The sequence below is a fragment of the Gopherus flavomarginatus genome, chromosome 14, assembly GCF_025201925.1.
Source record: "Gopherus flavomarginatus isolate rGopFla2 chromosome 14, rGopFla2.mat.asm, whole genome shotgun sequence".
Classification (NCBI taxonomy): domain Eukaryota; kingdom Metazoa; phylum Chordata; order Testudines; family Testudinidae; genus Gopherus; species Gopherus flavomarginatus.
In genome coordinates, this window is record NC_066630.1 from 13,110,283 (window position 1) to 13,131,060 (window position 20,778).

At 39.6% G+C, this 20,778-nt stretch overlaps 1 protein-coding gene across 13 annotated transcripts in view; it reads right to left on the reverse strand.

Moving 5' to 3' along the window:
* The window catches only part of WWOX (WW domain containing oxidoreductase), a 696,419-nt gene that overhangs the window by 434,534 nt on the left and 241,107 nt on the right, over nt 1–20,778 (reverse strand). The window contains exon 9 of one of the 13 annotated variants that reach the window (XM_050922881.1): nt 7,910–7,957. The exons of the other annotated variants lie outside the window; for them this stretch is intronic. Coding sequence (XP_050778838.1) covers nt 7,925–7,957 — 33 coding nt within the window. The 3' untranslated portion in view covers nt 7,910–7,924. Of the gene's footprint in view, nt 1–7,909; nt 7,958–20,778 lie in introns of those variants that run through there. 13 annotated transcript variants of the gene reach the window in all.

Genomic DNA, 20,778 nt, shown 5'->3' on the forward strand with positions numbered 1-20,778 from the left:
GACCTAGAGCAGACATTCACTCTTAACATAAAGATTTCAAGTGCTGGAGAGTCCATCACACCTCTTAGTAAGCAGTTTCAATGGTTAATTACCCTCACCATTAAAACCAGGCTTCTTATTTCTAGTCTGAATCTGTCCAGCTTCCAGCGATTGAATCTTCTGATGTTAAAGAGCCCGCTACTAACCGAAATCTTCTCCCCATGTAGGCACTTACAGACAAGGCTGGCTCCAGGCACCAGCTCAGCAATCTGGTGCTTGGGGCAGGACGTTGGGCTCTTCAGCGGCAATTTGGCAGCAGGTCCCTCAGTCCCTCTTGGACGGAAGGACCTGCGACCAAATTGCCACTGAAGAAGAAAGCGGCATGGTGGAGCTGCCGCCGATCATGGTCATGGTTTGTTTGTTTTTTTTCGCTGTTTGGGACAGCAAAAACCCTGGAGCCGCTTACATATCATGCATGATGTGCTACTAGGGCCAGCTCCAGGCACCAGCCCAGCAAGCAGCTGCTTAGGGCAGCCAACGGTGAGGAGCAGCATGTCTTGGTCTTCAGCGGCGGGTCCCTTACTCCCTCTCAGAGCGAAGGACCAGCCTCTGAATTGCCACCGAAGACTGAAGCGGTGGCGGTAGAGCTGCAGATCGCAGCTTTTTTTTTTTTTTGCGCTGCTTGGGGTGGCAAAAACCCTGGAGCCGCCCCCGTGTGCTACATAGGCAGACAGTCTCTGTCTGTCAATGACAGCATGCTCACACACATGTTCCTCATCAGATTGTTGCGGCTCTGCTTCATCCTTCCCTCCTGCTGTCTGACAATGCTGCTCCTTGCTTCCTTAGCTCTGCACTCCAAGGGCTTATCCATTCCCATTGGAGCTCTGAATTTCCACCTGCTGCTTTCCTTATTTATTCCCCCCCACTCTTCCTGGAAATTTCCTACTGTGTATGGAGCTGAGATTCCATTGGATCGTTACAAAATGCCATATAATTTTCAATGGCCCCAAGAAAAGCATCAAAACATCAATATGTAGTTAGGCTACATAGCATTTCTGCCGAAGTGCAAAAGGCTACAGTAGACCCGGATTACATGCCCTTTTGACCCATTTAGCACCCACTCAGATGTTCCACACAACTGTTATATCAACCAGTTTCACATACCTTTTCTGATGAGACCCAAAATAGATGAGAACTTCTTTATTAAAAACCTGTCTCCACCCATCAAGAACACAAGTATGCATATGCTGCAAAAGTGGTGCACGGGCTAGCCTACCCTACCCAAGCTATGTTGAGTCACTCTAGCATGTAGAAAGAAGACACTGCAGCATGGGCTACAGCACAGGTAATCAATTATTTTTAGTCAAGGTTCACGTTTCTTGGCCAAGGTATAGTCAAGGTCCAGACTCCACAGAAAATAATAGTAATAAAATAATAATAATAATAATAATAATCAGGAAATAAAAAGATTTTGGGGTCCGTTCAAAAACACTTGGTGGTCCAGGTTTGGCCTGTAGTCTGCCTATTGACTACCTCTGGGCTGCAGCATGGACAGTACAAGCCCAGCACAGACCCTGGGCATGAACTATTGCTAACTGTGCTAGCTGGTCTCAAGCTAGCCTGCGCAGGCTAGCCCAGGCACAGCTTCAGATGACACCCTTGACTCACTGGAGCAACCAGCAGAATTGTGCTATGTATCCACAGAAGCTATTTTTGATTCTCCAATTCTGGTGAGGCTCAGGAAAGACTGCTGATTAAATTGAAATATTAGAAATTGTGCTGTTCAATGACGTGTGTGATAAGGCACCTGCATATTCATAAATCAAGAACATCAAATTCCGCTATATAACAACCACTGATCAAATACGGTGACAGCTCTTTGGGTTTGACAGGAAATGCTGCACATGCTGCAACCACCCACCGTTGGGGCAGTGAAGAACAAAGAAAAACAGTGGCTTGCACAACTAAAACTTCAAGCCCTAGGTCACCCAACAAGGCTAATTGTAGAGTTGGGAATAGAACCCTGGTCTCCTGAGTCCCAGTCAAATGCTCAATCCACTTCTCTGCTATTTGAAACAAGATGAGATAATTCGTGAGTTAGAGGAAAGACTGAGTTACAACAGATTTTTAGCTTAAGTGAAATAGTGTGTATATCATAATAGAAAACATTTCAAATAGATATTGTATACATTCAACAGACTCATATTATTTACATTTATTCTTTAAAATATTTTGGTATTGAAATGGATTTCCGCCCCCCCCCCCCCCCCCAAAGGAACGATCTCCTTGATTGAAATCACAAAGATGCCTTTGTGCGATTTTTATGGTAATAATTTAGGATACAATTTTGTAACGTCAGGTTACCTGCTGCAAGGATGCTGTGCATTGACAGATCCCATTGAGACCTGTAGGACTGGATAGTACTCAGTATATCTTGCAGCTCTGGCTCTTAATGAGACAAAAAATGTGGGTGGTGAGTTATTTTTGATAAGTAGTAACAGGATGAGAAAAAAGTAATATACCAGAAGTTGATACATTACTTGACATGTCAATTGTTGGAGAGTCCCTATATTGAATTTGTACCTATAGCAAACACAATACACAAGATTCTAATATACTGCAATGTTTGCTACATATTTTCAAGCTGATTGTATTGACTTCGTAAACAAGGATTATATGAAAAAATAAAGACTTCTGTACCATATAATATTTACAAAGTGAACAAATCAATCTTAACTGGAAATAAAAACACAGTATCACCAGTGTCACAAAAGGAGGAAATAAACTGACCATTTGAAATGAGATCAGTTACTTAAGTCTAGAACTGGGTCACCTAAGAGATGCTCTCTCCCTTGTTGCAATGCAATTGTTGACTTATTTAATTTTAAATATTAGGAGAGCTGCCAAGAGCTTGGGAGGAGCAATCCTAGTATGTGTATTTTTTTTCAAAAAAAAATCAAAATAAAATAAAGTGAATCCTCATGTCACTACCATGCAGTTCTCAACTTCCCACAGATCGGTTCAGTCAGTAGGTAAAATAGGAAACAGCCCTAAACTTACAGGTCTAAAGCCCCAACGAGACGATTTCTGGCATTATTTGGATGGAAAGCTGTGTTAAGAAAACACTGTTTAAATTATGCTAAACAGCATAATTTCACCTGAATTTTGGTCTCTGAAACAGACTAGTCAGTTTATATTATAGGCAGAATAAGTAGTAACCTACACTTAAGCAACTGAAAACAGGGTCTTATAACTGAAAGTGTCTGGCAACCTTAATATTTTGCCAAATTTTAAATGGTTTGGGCTGAAGAATTCCAGGCCAGATTTCTTAAGGCTGAAGGTTTTTTTTTAAGTTTCAACAAAAAATGGAACAGCCTTTTTTGAACTGATGTTCACAGAAAATATGTTGTTTTGTCTATGTTAAAAATATATTCATACAATTGTTTAACTCAGAATCTCTAGTGCTTCTGTGTTTAAGAAAAAAGGCTTGAAATTTGGCTAGGGAATCGCATTGGTGTCAGCGATGTGCCTTCTTTATCCCCATGAAATTCTGTCTAAATTAGGCAAAGTTATAAGCCATGAAAAAAAACAAACAAACAAAAAAAAACCCCACAAACCTGCACATGTTCAGTGGAGATTTGTTATAATTTGGCTGCTAAATTCTGTGACAATTCCACCCATATTGAACATGCTCCAGCCCAGGACTGCAAGGACTAAAGAGGTTTCTCCCCAACAATTGCTGCTCTCAGCTGATGCAGGTCACTGTCTTACCAAGCACCAGGCATCAGAACTGAGAGCAGGGAGACACACTGAAACAAATGAAGCAGGTGCCCTACAGACATCAGGCTCATATACAACACACACCCCGATTCATTCATTGAGCACCATTCATTCTGTGCACTGAATGAGGTGGGGTACTGTGGAAAAAAGTCAGATTATGTAATTAAAGACTGTATCATTATGAAAAAAAATGCTATATGGGAAATCTTAATTTTGGCACTTCCTAATTAGTGACTGCTTGATTTAGCATTTAAAAAATGTTAATGTTACATTGCAGTTGTTTTCATGCAATTGTAGATGAGTTGGCTGCCCACATGTGCCCTCTTGTGGTCAAGGTGCCTCTGCTCTGCCCTGCCCTATATTCTCCCTCTTCCAGGCCCTTTTACAGAGACTCCACACACATGCTTGTCTAATTGCCTCCCTTATAGGGGTCTGGGTTTATTCAGATGGTAACTCAAAAGTAAAATGCAGAGTTCCAAGGCATGGCTCTTACCCCAGAGCCTGGCTGAGCGAAAGGGTTCCTTCATCTAGTTCTTTTCCTTTTCCCTGAGTTCTTCAGGGTGACCCACCTCTGGCTTGGTTAACTGACTCCCTGTAGAATTCCAGAGTCAGCTCTCTCAAATGACTGCTTCAGCTCTTTTTAAGGAACTAACAGCTGTTGGTTACCTACCTGTGCCAGGTGGCTCTAATTAGCTCATTTAGCAAGCCTGCTCCAGGCTTCAAGCCTTCTGCAGGCAGCTCCCTCGCTCCCTCACAGTAATATAACAATATATCATGGATAAGGAAAGAGTGAAATGTTGTGCCAGTCCAAATGGGAGTGACCAAGCTTGGAGGCCTTCATGGACCTCTTCCATAGGGAGAAGAGTAAAATCAGCAAGGAGAAGACTTCAGTCACCTGTCATCATCATTCACTCAACTCTGATACTCCAATTCTGAGGGTAAAATCCTACCCCCAATTAAGTCAAAGGCAAAACTCCCATTGACTTTAGTGGAGCCAAGATTTCACCCTCAACCTATTTCCCCACCTGCCATATGTGTGTTACTGTTGGCTGTTGATCCCTCTTCATCCTGCCTTTCTCCTACCAGTGGAATACTACAGCTATCCAACTTTGTTTTCGCTACTACCTACCCCCTTCCCTTCATTCCTCCCTACTCCCTCCTCCCTTTGCCCACCTCCCTTATTTTTCCAACAATCCTTCCCTGCTCTCGCTTCAGCCCAGAGAACTCCACTACAACTCTCCTCCCACCCCTGCAAAAAAAAACCCGTAAAGTTTGTTATTCAGGTTTTGTTTGTTTGAAGGATGAGCATAAACAGAGTCCCCACTGCAAAATCAGGCCCTAAACAAGCATGAGAAATTACACCCCGCCTTTTTTTTTCTTTAAGAAAACAATTCCAGATTAACCCTAATAAAGAGATGTTACAGTGTTGGGACACAATACATAAGAACATATACACACTGAAACAAGTACTTTTTTTTAAACAGAGCTAAACATATTTTCATATTTCATAAAATATAATTTATTCTCATCATGAGACTCTGTTTCAAGTGTCTACTATGAGCAGAAGTTACTCCAAAAATGTACATCCATGAATAGAGAGGTTTATACTGAAATCACTAAGATTCTTACCTATCAGTAATGTGAACAAGAGAACTATAAAGCATTATATATTTGCTCTAATTGCTTTCTCAACTTTTCTAAATAAGAAATTAAGTCTCACAGAATATAGATATAGATATAGTTTTATATCTACACACTATCTGGACAACATCTTTTTTCTTCGTGCTGCTCAGTTAAATTTTAGCACTAGCATTGTTTACAGCGTTAGTAAGTTTCTATTATCTATATTGAGATTAGAGCTGGTATCTCTAAATCTGCTCTTTCATGTGCCCAGTTACTCTTAGATAACTTATTTTTCTATGTAAAATAGACCTCAATGAAGGCATCCTACACATTGCATAGACAATGTGTATATTAAAAAAGGAGTGTTTTAGTACTAAGTGAACAATTTGTCATAAGCAGAGTGCTGTATTTAATATTCAGATCAAGGCATCCTGTCTCATCCCAGCAAACCCCTTTGACAAAAGCCATCCAATGTCTGCCAGCAGTATCGAGTCCAGCTGAGGACAAATTTCAAGATGAACCTGAAATCAATTTGCCATCAAATTTTCATGCATCTCCCAGACTATCTGTGGCATTTTAATTACAAGCACCCTAGGCTGGGGGTACTACAGATATTGACACTTAGCTCCTACAATAAACTTTATTGGCAACCTCTGCCTGAATGTAGTACTCAACTAGAATAACAAGAAATATATGAGGATATGCAAACAGTAACATAGTATAATCGATTCATAATCTTTTGCTCCAACTGGAGGACATCTCTACTATAGAAACTTGTTTTAGGCTTAAAATAAATGCTTTCGGCAAGAAAATTCAGTTTTACAAGGAACTAGTACAAGACCTCAAGTCTTTTTCAACATGTACAAAGTATCTCATTTGTTCTTTTCTAGTTTCGTTTGGCGGTGTTGATATACAACATTTAAATTAATCTGGAAAGGTTCTTCTAACCATTACTGAACTGTTTAGTTTAACTGGACTACACTGGTGCTGACAGAGTGGGAGACTACAGAGCCGGTGAATATCTTTACATTATATCTAGCATCATTCCTCTTTTGAAGTTTTTTCTGCACAGATTATAAAAGACTGTAAATCTTAGTAATTAAGAATCTAAAATGGAAGAGAAGCCAGTAATTTGCTAAAGTAATGCAAGATTTGGTGCTTTCTAGATAAAGACATCCAGGGGGAACACATGTACTCATGGTGTCCTCCTATTGAGCACACTGAGGGCAAGGTTGCTTGAGAGCTAATTTTCCACACTATGAAAAGTTTAGGAGAATAAAAGATTTATAAAAGACATTTAGAGAGGTCACCATGCCAAGAGAAGGCAGGTTTGGAGTGCAGAGTGTAGAAGATATATGGGCAGAAGAAAAAGAAGGCGAGGTCACCCAGGAGAGATGACAAACTTTGAAATAAAATTGTCAAAAGAAGCCTCTGGTTTCAATGTGAGGCTGAATGTTGTGACAATATAAATGTTGAGAAGGAAAGAAAATGTAACATCAGCGTATATCATATTGTATCCTGACACTAGAAGGGAGGGAGTGTGGAAGAGGGGAAACACTGATAATAGAAGAGTATTTGATATTTAAAACTGTGGAGTGCTTGATTCAGGTGAGGTTTGCTATTTCCTATGCCACAGGATAGAAAACAACAACTGTTGATAAGCTGCTTACAGGAGATCTGAAAGTGCTTGGATTATTGGTTCACACTGAAATCCTACTAGATACTATAAGTGTGAGATGCCAGAAGCCCTAATAAGTCAACTTGTAAGATTAGGAAGTGAGTTAAAAACAAACTAATTTGGGATAGTTGTTGCATGTCTCCAACAAAGCACGAGAAGGGTCTGACCTGTAAATCAGTACTATATTAATATGAACTAGGCACCTTTTACAAAGCACCAGCACGATCTAAACAGGGTAGCTAGAGCACAGCATGTAAGAGCACTTTACAACTCAGACCTCTCTGGTATGCTTTGCTGTACCATGTAGACAAGCCCCAAGGCCTTAGAACAGATAGCAGCATTCCCAATCTTGTGGCCCATAAGTGGCATTCATCTTAACATATGAAATCCAGAGTATAGTCTATAACCTATGAAGACTGATATCTAAATTAATGGATATAAGCACCGGTTTTCCACTGGACAATAGCAAGTAACATCAAACAAGGGCTCCACTGCACATTTCCTTTAATATAATAATTCAAACGTGTGCCACAGTGCTGAGTGTATAACTATATATTGAGAAATAAACTACAAAAGAAATTCTACAAGAATTTATTGATGATGACTTTATTTTACACATAATAGTTAAAAAGTGGTGCCTCAACAGGACAATATTTAATAATGCCAATTGTGCCCAGCTAGACACCCCAAAACACACGTATTTCTAGTGAAAATAGCTACATCGTACTTTTCTTAATTGCTGTACAGAAATTCCAAGTTGTAATAAGGGAGTCATGGTTCAGTGGTTAGAGCAGAGGACCTTCGGCCAGGACTTCTGAGGTATGTTCCTCTTTCTGTCAATGACCTGAATGTTGATTAGGGAAGTCAGTTAACCTCTCTGTGCCTCCATGTACTCACCTGTGAAATGAGTATACTACATCCATCAAAAAGGGTTCTTATGAGATTTAATTAAATGTTTGTAAAGCACTTTGAGAATCTCACATCAAAGGTGCCACACAAATACAAAGTGATTTAATCCCACTATTAATCCCACTTGATGTGTAGGATCTACAGTACCTTATAACGTTTTCTTTATTGAAATCAACAGGAGGTCCTGCTTAAAAAATGAGGGCACCTCATTGCCCAAGTTTTTAACGTTAATACTTGAACTGAATTTTTATCATCATACAATAGTGAAACCTACAACTTCCAAGTTCAGAGGAAGCATAAAAAATGTGATCTACTTTGTACTGTAGTTAGATACTTTCATATTGCTAATTGTATGTTAATCTTCAATTGACTATGCTCAGCAAATTTGACAACACTATGGTTTTCTAGTAAAGCCAAAAGAAATCCACATCTGCTCCCTTCTAGACAGAATTCCTCCTTAAGAGAAATCACAAATGTTCCCCAGACTTCAGATTTACAGGCACACTATAAGTTTGTGAATGACAACCAAGCCACATTGCCCCCTGGTGGCTATTAAAATCAGTGACATGAAAATGCTAATTCTTTGACTGTATCTTAGGAACTTAATTCATCTTAAAACTAAATTATTTTCAGTGTATTTATAAATAAATCATATATCAATATATAAAATAAACAAACGTGATGAGCTGTATTACCTAGTTGTGTGTACACATTTGTGCATGTGTATACCTATAACATTACACACATCATATAAAAGTCTTTAAAAAAAATCCCAGCGGTTAACATGAAGGCTAAACATTTGCATCATTCTAGGTTACTTGATGAAAATATATATATAAAATCATAGTTAGCTGTAACTCCCTCTGGAGAAGTTATGTGACAAACAATATTCCTTAAATTCATAACTCTGCTAGACACTAAAAATCATGGGCTGAAGAAAGACACAGGATTTGTGACTTATTACAGCAAGCAATCTGTAACCCACTAATCCCCTCTTTTTTTTAACCTATGAATGCAGAGGAGTTAACGGGTAACTCTACGTTGAATGGTCTTTTATAATATGTTTTAATTACTTATACAAAACAATCTGTTCCACCTTGCATTTAAGCTGAGTATCTTTCCCAGACCTGAAGAAGAGCTCTGTGTGGCTCAAAGCTTGTCTCTGTTATCAAAGAATTTGGTCCACTAAAAGCTATTACCTCGCCTACCTTGTGACATGAACCATTTTCTTTTAATTTCAGATAACAAAGGGTCAACATTTTAATTTCAGGGAAAGGTTTCACATTCTGAACATTATGCTTAGTAGCTGAATTCTGAAAATCCAAAATGCAGAACAAAACAAGTCAGTGTATACAGATATTGAGCATTTTTCAGCTAATACCACATTGGCACAAGCTGGTCAAAAGCTCTGAAACTAGACACTGAGGATGAGATCCTTCCATCTAATCTGTGATGTGGAACTCAGATAGTGGCTTATACGACGCATTATCTTGGCTCTCAAAGCACAAACAGGGATTCTAAACTTTACTTAAACCAGTCTCTGGATCCATACCATGTAAATAACTTGGCTAGCAGATTTCAAAAGTAGCTCTAGTTTGGCCAACATGTACTTCTGATTATTTTAAGATTATTCAAGATAGTTAAATCCAAAGCTGACTGTGAAGAGATATAGGGGGATTTCACAAAACTTTGTGACTGAGCAACAAACTGGCAGATGAAATTCAACAATAAGTGCAAAGTAACGCACACTGGAAAAAAGAATCCCAACTACATATATATAATGATGGGTTTTAAACTAGCTGCAACCATTTAAGAAAGAGATTTTAGAGTCATCATCTCTGACGATGTTAGCTCAGTGTGCAGTAGCAGTCAAAAAGGCTAACAGAATGTTGGGAACTATTAGGAAAGGGATAGAAAATAAGACAGAAAATACAATGCCACTATATAAATCCTTAGTACGACCACACCTTGTCCGGTTCTGGTTACCCCATCTCAAAACAAATATAGTAAAACTGGAAAAGGTTCACCAAAAGGCAACAAAGAGGATCAAGTCTTCCATATGAGGGGAGAGACTAAAAAGATTAGGGTTCAGTTTAGAAAAGAGATGAGAAAAGGAGGATATCATAAAGATCTATGAAATAATGAATGGTGTGGAAAAAGTGAAGAGAGAAAAGTTATTTACCCTATTCCACAATACAAAAATCACAATGACATTAATAGATGACAGGTTTAATACAACCAGGAGGAACTTCTTTTTCACACAGTGCACAATTGGAACTCATTACCCCGAGATTTTATGATGTCCAAAATGTAACTGGATTCAAAAAGGTACTAGAACAGTTCATGGAGCACAGATGCTTCAATGGCTACAAGCCAGGATGATTAGGGATTCCACCCAATGCTCAGAGTGACCCCAAACCTCTGACTGCTAGAAGTCTGGAAGGGAAGACCAAGTGAATCACACCAACTACCCTGTTCTGTGCACTGAGCCTGAAGCTCTCTTACTGGCCACTGTCAGAGACAGGATACTGGAGCTAGATGGACCATTGGTCTGGCCCAGTATAGCGGTTCTTATGATTGGTTTTGTTTTAGAGCAATGTACAAGCAATTCAGAATCTAATCTCCTTAAATGATGGTCACTTTCAGTGACAATGTTATTTGATTTAGTTTTTAGATAGAATCACTCATACACAGTAGTCTGGAGTGAACGAGCAAGTAGTACTATTGCAAATATTAGCAATAAGGAATAACATGTCATTTATGACATTCCCTGAATGATAAAAGGTTCATAAAAATCACAATATTCTGGCAACAGACAATTCTGCCATGTGCGTCACGATACACACACACACACACACACACACACACGGAAATGCTTAGTTAATGTTCGTACTGTGTTCTGAAGCTGTAAGGTGCCCAAGTATTATCATCATCGTGTTTTGCAAATCAGCACGAAACTTTAAATGAACCTGACTATAAACACATTGAAACATACATTAAAATTCACTTGACATTACCTTTGTAAGTTTCAGACTGCTGGGGCAGACAAAAAAGGGCTTCATGGGGGTGATTTGCACCGCTACTGCCACTGTATTTGAGAGACTTATCTTGCGTTTGGATTGTGAAATCTATCCAGCAGTCAGACAGTGCAGCAAGATACATGTTGCTGGCAGATTCATTTCTACCACCCTAATCGTGTGTCATATCCACATATAATGGGAATATTTGCATGTGGATTTCACTGGAAGTAAAGCGTAACCCTAATATATTTAGTTTGAGCACTGGGGAACCCTGATGGCCTAAGGAAAGTCATTAGTCGGTCACTGTACAGTTTTCCACGTTACGTAATATAGTACCGGGGGCACTACAGTCAGACTCAGATTACTCTCCAATGCATCAGAACCAGGGCATTTGCCCTGCAGAACATGAGAAGGAAAAATTGAAGAGATGAAGGAAAAGAAATGAGAAAAAATATTAAAGCTATATTAAGGTTTCACGGTTAAAATAGCTACAAACAAGGAAATAAAGTTTCAACAGAAGAAATATCTACATAATGATCTACCGACGTATTATTTTCTGTTCCTGTTTTCTTCATTAAATGTGTGGTTCAACACATTGCTCTTTACACTGTAAAATGTATACTATAAAACAGACAGTACATGAAACTTGGCAAGTTAATGTTGCTGGGAAAGCTTTGAGTTTTGCGTGCCCTCACTTTGAGCATTTAGCCATGCAACATCTTGCACAATGCATTAGTACTTTTTCTTTAAACGCCATACAAATTTTAATAAATTCTTCATGAAAGCCTATATACATTTTTATTGTTACCAAGAGAAGTTAATTACTGAATGAATAGCAAGTCAGAAATCTAACCCATTAGGGCAAAAATCATAATTTTGCCTGATGGAATTATTAAGTAGTTTCATCTCTCTCTTAGAAGGCTAAAAATCGTAATTAGCATTCTGTTTTGGATAAATCTGAGCCATGCCTTCATTATGTTTGTTCCAAAGGAAAAGTGATGGAGATACAGAGGATAAGGATTTATTTCTGAGTGCAGTATCTTTCTGAGTATTTCCACACAATCCTGCAGTACATCTTAAACACAGAAAACCAGAAACTGCAGATTTGTTCCCTACTTCACTGTATTACACTCAACTATGAATCCCCCTTCATTTATCAAATAAATCAATGAGCTCTATAAAAAGCTGCATATAGATATAATCTGCTCTGCGGTCAGTTTTGGGACTTTAATTCCCCCCAGGAATGGCCGTCTTTGTCCTTTCCACTTGTTAAATTTTCAAATAAGCACTTTTGTGCCTTTTCCTATGCTGCCCCTCACACTTGGGAAGAACTTTCCATAAACCTCTGCAAATCCACTTAATTGTTCTCCTTCAAGTCTCTCCTTCTGCAGTGATGCCTACAAAAAACTTGACAAAGGCTAGGCCAGTGATATGGTGAGACCACTGCCAGCCTTGCTGACCGATACTGTCTCACCGTTTCCTTGTACTCCTCTATCTGTCTGTATCCATCTGTTGTCTCTGATCTTATCCTTAGATTATGAAGTCTTTGGGACAGGGAACATCTTTTTGTTTTGTCTGTACAGTGCCTAGCACAGCAGACTCCTGAGCCATTACTCGGGCTTCTAGGCACTATGGCAATACAAATAATTAATAATAATATATGCCCAGATTCTGTGGATCTCAGTAAGCCTCAATGCCATGGATTTTTCAGTGTAGCTGCCACCAAATATAAACACCGCCACGTTGAAAACAATCCAACAACTAATGAAATACCAAAACTGAATTTGACTTAATTCTCAAATGAATTTGTCTTGTAGTTCTCTCCAATGAAAAGGGCAAGCATAGAATGTTGGATAGGATGTGTCAGAAAGAAAAAAATACTCCATCATTTTAACTTAATGTTTTCCCAAGAAATATTTGGAGTTAGTTTCTACTTTACATTGGCCAGATCTTTACCTCTGAAGTTCTGAGAACCCTCAAATCCCACTTAGTTTTAGCCTTTGCCAGGATCAGGCCCTTTGTTACACAGCTCCTCTCTCTATTGGACCAAAATCTGCTCCTCCTGCTCAGTCCCAACCCTCTCACATGATTTCTGCACTGTGGGGTTACATACCTCTTACTTTGTCTGGCAAGTACTTGTTCTCCATAGATTCTAGGACTTGGAGAAGTTTTGATGTTGTGTGAATGATATCCCCCTCTAGGTGAAAATTGCACTGGCTGAATTTTGACCAAAACACATTGTTTTTGACCAGCTCTAGTAATAAGCTTTCATTCTAACCATACAGTATATATACAAATATTTAAAATAAACATTTACTCTTCACAGATATTCATGGATGGTAATATAAGCAGTATGGGCTAGTGCATAGAACACTATAGTCAGGAGGCCTGGGTTTTAGTCTTGTCTCTGCCACTTGCTGGTTGACTTTGGGAAACTCAATCTCTCTGTGCCTCAGTTTCCCATCCTATATTTTGTCTGGTCTCTTTAGATAAGCTTATTACTTAGCAGAAAGGTCCCTGATCATATCTGGAAGCTGGAGGTGCTCCTACAATACAAGTGTTAATAGTTAAAATTTTAAGACAGATTCAAAAACAGACACATCTAGAGAACTCACAGAATTTAAGATAAACACAATGGGTTGGATTGGGCCTAGTCAAAATGTAGGTGGTGATTACCCAAGGTAAAAAGAATAGGATGCATAAAGCCTTCTCTCCTCACCCAATCTGCTTTTTCTTTCTTTTGTCTCCTGCATAAGGGTCCCATAACGGCTCAGAGGAGCACAAGGAATGCCTACAGCACTCAAAAGGAGAGTGGGGATGAGGAAGGGCCAAATCATCTTGCTACCTCTCATCTCACAATAAAGCATGGCAGATGCAGTGGTGACAGTAAGCTTCACTTCCTGACATGGCACCTCTGCAGGTGTGTTCCCTCAGAGGGCCAGGAACCTCAGAAAGGAAATCTGCCTCCAAGCTCTAACCTGGAGCAGTCAGACTCCATGCTACATCTCATGCTGTGCTGTCCCTTAATAGCACAATTCAGAACTCTGAAGAGGTCACAGAAGCATTTTGATTTGTAACATCAACCTCTCAGTGAAGATAATTGGGCAAACCACAGGCCAATCCCCCTCTGGAATTTTCCCTGGCTTTTCCTAAGTGAAGATGCCATTTTTTCCTATGGCTCACAGCAAGGTTAAAAACACAAACTGTAGCACAAATCAGAGCCAAGAGCATATCTTCAATCAAATGTTTTTTATTGATACAGATTTGGTTTGGAGGAAACTACCATTTTTTCCTCTTCAGATTTACCTAGATACCTTTGTTTTCATATCATGTCCATCAACGTGGTATCTGGCATGGTTCCTCACAGGCATGTAAGAGGAGTATCTTCTCTTGGTCTCCAAGAACTCTCTCAAGTATGCTCAGGACCAAAAAATTATCACTGCACCTCCCAGGGGACATAGTGGAGCTCACAATGGGCTGGTTCAATAGAGCCACAAACTTGGGATCCCAAGGTTGAAAATTTCTCCCTTTTTAATAGATCCATATAGTACAGTATTAATGTGAAGTCGCACCACTCTTTTCTGGAAAAGGCCTGATCACTCATGATATATGCATGCCTGCAGATAAGGATCTTATAACCTTAATTTTTTAGGCCAAGACTAAGTCATCCCTAACCTTCTATAAGTCCGTTCCAACATAGTCAAGAACAAGAAATTTGAGACTCAAAAGTAAGAGCAAAGTGTTGATCTAACTACCTACACCAAGACTTAAATTTGTATCCTCATGAAGTGAGGATCTAGATGACTAATGTATTAATCCATTACGCAACTTTGGAAACCCAAGAGACAATGGATTTCAAACGAAAGTAAAGAAAGACTTGGAAGAAGTTTTAAAAAAATACAAAGAGAAAGAACTCCACTATGCTACTAACACTTTGTAGTAGCACAAAACCGGGCGGGGGGGCTCTTAATTAAAAAGTAAAGTGGCATCCATCAATAGAATTCTTGCCATCCTCAAGGTACCACTTCCCTCACGCATTATCTTCTGATTTAAATTAAAATACCCCACACAGCTCCCAGCCAGTTAGGAGCCACCCTTAATCTAACATCCTCCTGTAGAAGAAAATTAGGACTACTCATGTAACCATTAGAGGGACGTACTTGCCTACACAGAGAAATTTTGTCTTATCTGCCCATTTTTCTTGTTTGGGCAAGGCATATCCACGGACTCTTGTACTTGAGTCCAGTTTCTTTCCATGTAGAAAGTGGGTGATCTCAGCTTCTCTTTTCCTCTTCTAGATATTTTCCAGAGATAACACAACTATACCAGTAATACCCAAACTAAACACAAGCAGATGGTAGTATATATAAGCAATATACAAACCAGTCCATCAGTAGAGGAAAGTATCTAGCTCAGGACTGAGTTTTGTTCTTTGAGTCCCATCTCCCTAACAGAGTTGGTGGAGGTCAGATCAGGGCAGTTACTTTTCTCAATGAGGAAAAAGAGACAGGTATGACAAAATGTTCCTTTTCTCCAGAGAGTAGGCAATATCTGAAAAAGAGGAATAGGAAGATGGGGATATGCCTAGGAAAATAATGTGGTGGTTAAGGAGAAACATGGCATATACAGCCTTCCAGCTGAAACATGTGCGCCCATTTTGCAATGGCTAGTGAACAGCAGCATTGGACCAATTTGTAGAGTGGGGGTGCTGAAAGCCATTGAACAAAACTATAAACCCTGTATATGATGGAAACTATTTCAAGACAGGGGATGCTGCTGCACCCCCAATACCCCTAGTTCCAGCACCCCTGAAAATGAATGTGCGCTGGGCCTGGTTGCAGCTGTAACCATCTCTGTGTTCCTCTTTGGGATGAATAAGGTTCCTAGAGGAGATTATGGCTGTGCTGAATGAATTCCCGAGGGATGATACTGAGACTTTGTTAACACTATTGATAGAGTATATAGGAAACGTACACCTTAGTATGGAGCCTTTTAGCTTAAAGAAGGGTACTGAAGAGGGAGTCATAAAGTCCAACTTTCAAATTGCTCCTTATTCATGAGTCAAGCTGTTAGGTCCAGGGTTTTTGGATGTTTTTACCATAGAAGTCCCTGAGATAGAAAATCTGTGTGGAGCTGGGGAGGAACATGAAATCAGTGATCCCGTTGCTGGGGAGACCAATTTCAAGGACCAAGGTCATCTGGACCATAATGGGTCACGATAATCACTTTAATCTCTGTTCTACTTTACCTTCTAAGTCACTTTGGAAAGCAGAGGAATTGGAGAGAAAAAGTGTTAAGACATTATCCTATCTCCTTTTTCAGGAAGGATAAGAACCAGGAGCCACAAAGGCCAGAGAAAGATAAAATTTTGAAAAAAAGGCACGATCAGTGGGCCAAAAAGTTGCAGAAAGGTCATGGAGGATGAAGGTGGAGTACAGGCCCTAAAATGTATCCAGGAGCAGTTTGTTAGAGACCTTAGTGAGACTGTTTTTCTCGGGCAAAAAAAAAGTTGAGGCTATATTGGAAGGAATATAGGATGGAAGGCAGATACAAGTTTGAAGCAGTTGTAAACCACACTTCTGATAAGTTTAAAGATGAGAGGAAGAAGGGCGGTAGTTGGAGAGGCAGGTTGCAACTGTGCATACTCCTAGGAGAAAGCATAGTTCAGTAAAAGAAGACATTTTCAAATCAGACTGTCCAGCACTAAAGTTGACAGCTGCACTGAAGTGTCTGCCTTAGTCTCAAAGGTTTGTTTCTCACACAATCATCATCTCTAGAGTCCTGTATGTGGGAAATGAAAATTGTAATGATCTATGGCATAGATCTGACACATCAAAGAGTGAACAAAAAGCAAGATTCTCTTGCAAAGACAGAACAGAAGTCAGACCGCTGTAAGCCCTTTGCCACAACTTGAGATTCGGGTTGAAAACTTGGGGGACTTCACATCTGGTCTGGAAGATAGTATGAATGCTTGATGAAAGATATTAAAATGTGTATATTTAAAAACTGATGAGCTGAAAAGAGGCAGTGCATTAAAAATCTAAATCTTGATGTCACTTCTGAAAGAGCAGAGACATTCTACATTCTCATATTCCTCTGAATGCTGAATTACGGAGATTTGATTCCTCTGTGAGCTCTGTTAATTTGTTATTTGCATGGAGACATCATAGCAAAACCTTTTCTACATTAGTGCTGCAGACAGCATTCGTGCCTGAGAACTATAGGGAAGAAACTTGCAATTTTCCAGAAAGTAACTGCAATTCCAGAGTAGGGATATTTCTTCTCTACATAGCAGCACTCATTACAATTGCTTTTAAATAAACAAACTGACCAGCACTGAGAAAATACAAGTGCATTTTCATTTCTGTGCCCTGTGAGGTTCACATTGGTTCACCACATCCCAATATATTTTTCAGAGTCGCTGCTTTCCAGTATAGAGTCCCCTATTTTTGTTCCTAGATGTATATGTTTGCATTTAGTCATATTAAAACATACATTCTTTGCTTGCTCCCAGTTTACCAAATGATGCAGATAGCTCTGAATCAGTGACCTGTCCTCTTCATTATTTCCCATTCCCCCATGGTAATAAGGTCTCATAAGCATTCATAAGATGTCGTCTTTTTCCCATGCAACGTTTCAAAGATAATAGTGCTACAATCCTGCCTTAATTTCATACATTTCTGGGTGGGGGAGCTAAAATTCAGGAACTATTGGTGAAATCCTGGATCAACTGATTTCAAAGGAAAAAAACTCCCATTGACTTCAGTAGGTTTTTATCCATTGATTCCACCATGTGACCAAATAGCATAAATGAGGATAAAACTTCAGGGGCGGCTGTTCTCAGTGAACTGGGAAGAGTGTTTTCCAGGGTACACTCTGGTTGGTATCTTTTGGGCCCAAAGATTCTGTGCCTCCTTGAGACACAAACCCAAAGCAGAGATTAAGGTTTTTTTCAAAAGTTTTCTTATATTGCAGAAATCCCATCCTCTTCTCTCCCCCCGCCCCCCCGCCACCGCCTCATGGTTGATTTACAGAAATTTCAGCATAAATAGTTAAAAGATAATAATGTAGTAAAGATAATTGCATCTTAATGATGCTACATTTAAACAAAGCCACTCACAATCGTAGGCATAGGATATCTACATCATAAGTCAGTTTTATTATATCACAGTTTTCTTTATATGCTATTGTCCCACCATACTGAAAAAGGGACAGGAGACGTTTGACATGGTATTAGTCAGGCCACAACTTTATTATAAGATGTCTGAGACTACTCATCAGATAAAAGTGTACAGTGCAGGTAACCCCATAGTCATTCCATAATTACGGGGGGGAGGCTTCTGCCAGTTCCCCCTCTTTTTCCATCCAGGTTCCTCCACAGCCAATCCATTGCTGGGAGCTCACCATTCCCCCCCACCAGCCTTGTAGGAGGGTTAAGGTAGATGAATAAGAAAGGTAGGTTGGCTTCCTGCAATACCAACCTCCCTCCTATTCCATTCTTTTAACAAACATCTCCTTTTTAAGTCCTTTTACAAGCCACTTATCTGGTCACTGTATACCTTCCCTATGGAGTACCTGCACTGGACATCTGCCCCACCTTATATAATGAGTTGCAATATACAACCTACTGCCCTTCATGCTATGCATGAACAAAGCCCTTCCTGAACCTGCTGTGAGGAAGGTAAAAAAAAAACCCAACTCCAACTAGGCCAATCTGGTGGTAAGGGAAAAATTCCTTCCTAGTCCCCCTAAACAAGGACGGCTGGTGTAATGCCCACAGCTGGTCTTGACCAAACCTGCTATTTCACCACCTAAAGGGGAGGGAGGATGGGTGCTGCCTCAGCCTGCTCTGGGCAAAAGTGGACGTCATGCACAGGGCTGCCCCTTTAAAGCCCTTCCACCCATCTGGTTCCCAGGGGATGAGTCAGTGTTGCCATGCTGGCCCCTTGTCTCCTTTTGCAGCAGTTTTCCTCTCTTCCCCTCCACCCACAACCATAAAGCACTGTTCTCTTCATTTGGCCAACCAGACAAATCCTCTCCTCCCCCCCGCTTAAAGGGGGTGCAGTTATTGTTTTCAGTTTGCAGACACTGATGCAACCTCTGAGATGGGGGTGTCTTTGCTATATTTAAGGAGCGTTCCTTAGAATCACAGAAATGTAGGACTGGAAGGGACCTCAATAAATAATTTAATCTGGGCCCCTGTACTCGAGGCAGGACTAAGTAATAACTAGACCTTTTTCTATTATCAGTGGTGGTTATTGATGGTTTGTTTTTTTTTTCAAGTCCAGCTGTTGATAGTGAGCCTTAATATTTCTGTATCATATCAGAAATGTTAACTAAAACTGAAAAATAGACAAAAAAATCAGTTTGATAAAGCCATTTAGTGTAAAGATAAAGAGAACTAGAAATGGTTTCTAATAAACTAATATTGGTCTCCCTGGAGGGTTAATTATGTCATTCTGTATATTAAGGAGACTAGTATCAGAGGGGTAGCCATTAAGGAGACTGTAAATTGTCTGTTTCAACAGATGTTCTCTTAAAAGAATGGCTTATTTGGGATAGGTCTTTGCCAAAGTTTACCCCCACTAGAATATACAAATTCGTATCCTCTAACTCAGGGTTAGGCAACCTATGGCACGTGTGCCGAAGGTGGCACGTGAGCTGATTTTCAGTGTCACTCACACTGCCTGGGTCCTGGCCACCTGTCCGGGGGGCTCTGTATTTTAAATTTAAATTTAAATGAAGCTTCTTAAACATTTTAAAAACCTTATTTATTTTACATAAAACAATAGTTTAGTTCTATATTATAGACTTATAGAAAGAGACCTTCTAAAAACGTTGAAATGTATTACTGGCACGCGAAACCTTAAATTGGAGTGAATAAATGAAGACTCGGCACATCACTTCTGAAAGTTTGCCAGCCCCTGTTCTAACTATAGACTCACATATTATAAACTCTTTATTCACAACAAGACATCCATTATCAGCTAGTTTAATAATTATATGTAAGATATTGTGAGCCACTGAAGACATTTACATGCTTCTCAATGGTTAGTTCAATCACATCGTTAGTTCAATGTATGTTCATCGGTCAGCTACACTGGTTAGTTTACATGATTCTCAGTGTCAGTGCTAGCCACAGTGAAATCATGGTCACACCTGAGTGAAAAGTGGTTTCAGTGAATCCTCATTTAGTGCCTGTGATTTGTTGATCTTTGCCAAACTGCCAAGTTTCTACCCTATGCTCCTCTGATGCTGGCTAATACTTTTCCTGGCCTCCTTCCGCTGGGGTCTCATTTCTAAAATGGAGTTTGTAAACCATGTGAATTTTCTTTTCAGGCATCAGAGCACAACAAATGTTGCTGGAGCTTTGTGAAACGCAGCAGTTTTACTTTGCAGGATTTAGTTTCAGACTAGTTTATATACAGAGTTTTACTTTGAGTAAAACCACGCAAAAACCTGACAAGTTAACTCTGCATAAAAAAAATGAGTTATTTCCCCCTCTACCGGTTTCCAACCAAAATCATGCATTGGCCCAGGCATATGGAAGGTGCACAAACCTAGATATACCTTTTGGTAACCTGGTCTGAGTTATTCATGAATATTTGCTTTAAAAAAAACCAAACTAAATAAATCTGCTTTGGCTTTGTGAAAAAATTATTCTAGATAAGTTCACTGGAAAGAAAGTTCAAAGATTTTAAATTTTATGCAAATATATTAATGTTCCCCTAAATCAAATGCTGGACATGTAAACATGAGTATTCACACCAAATATCTGATTTTAAAAGT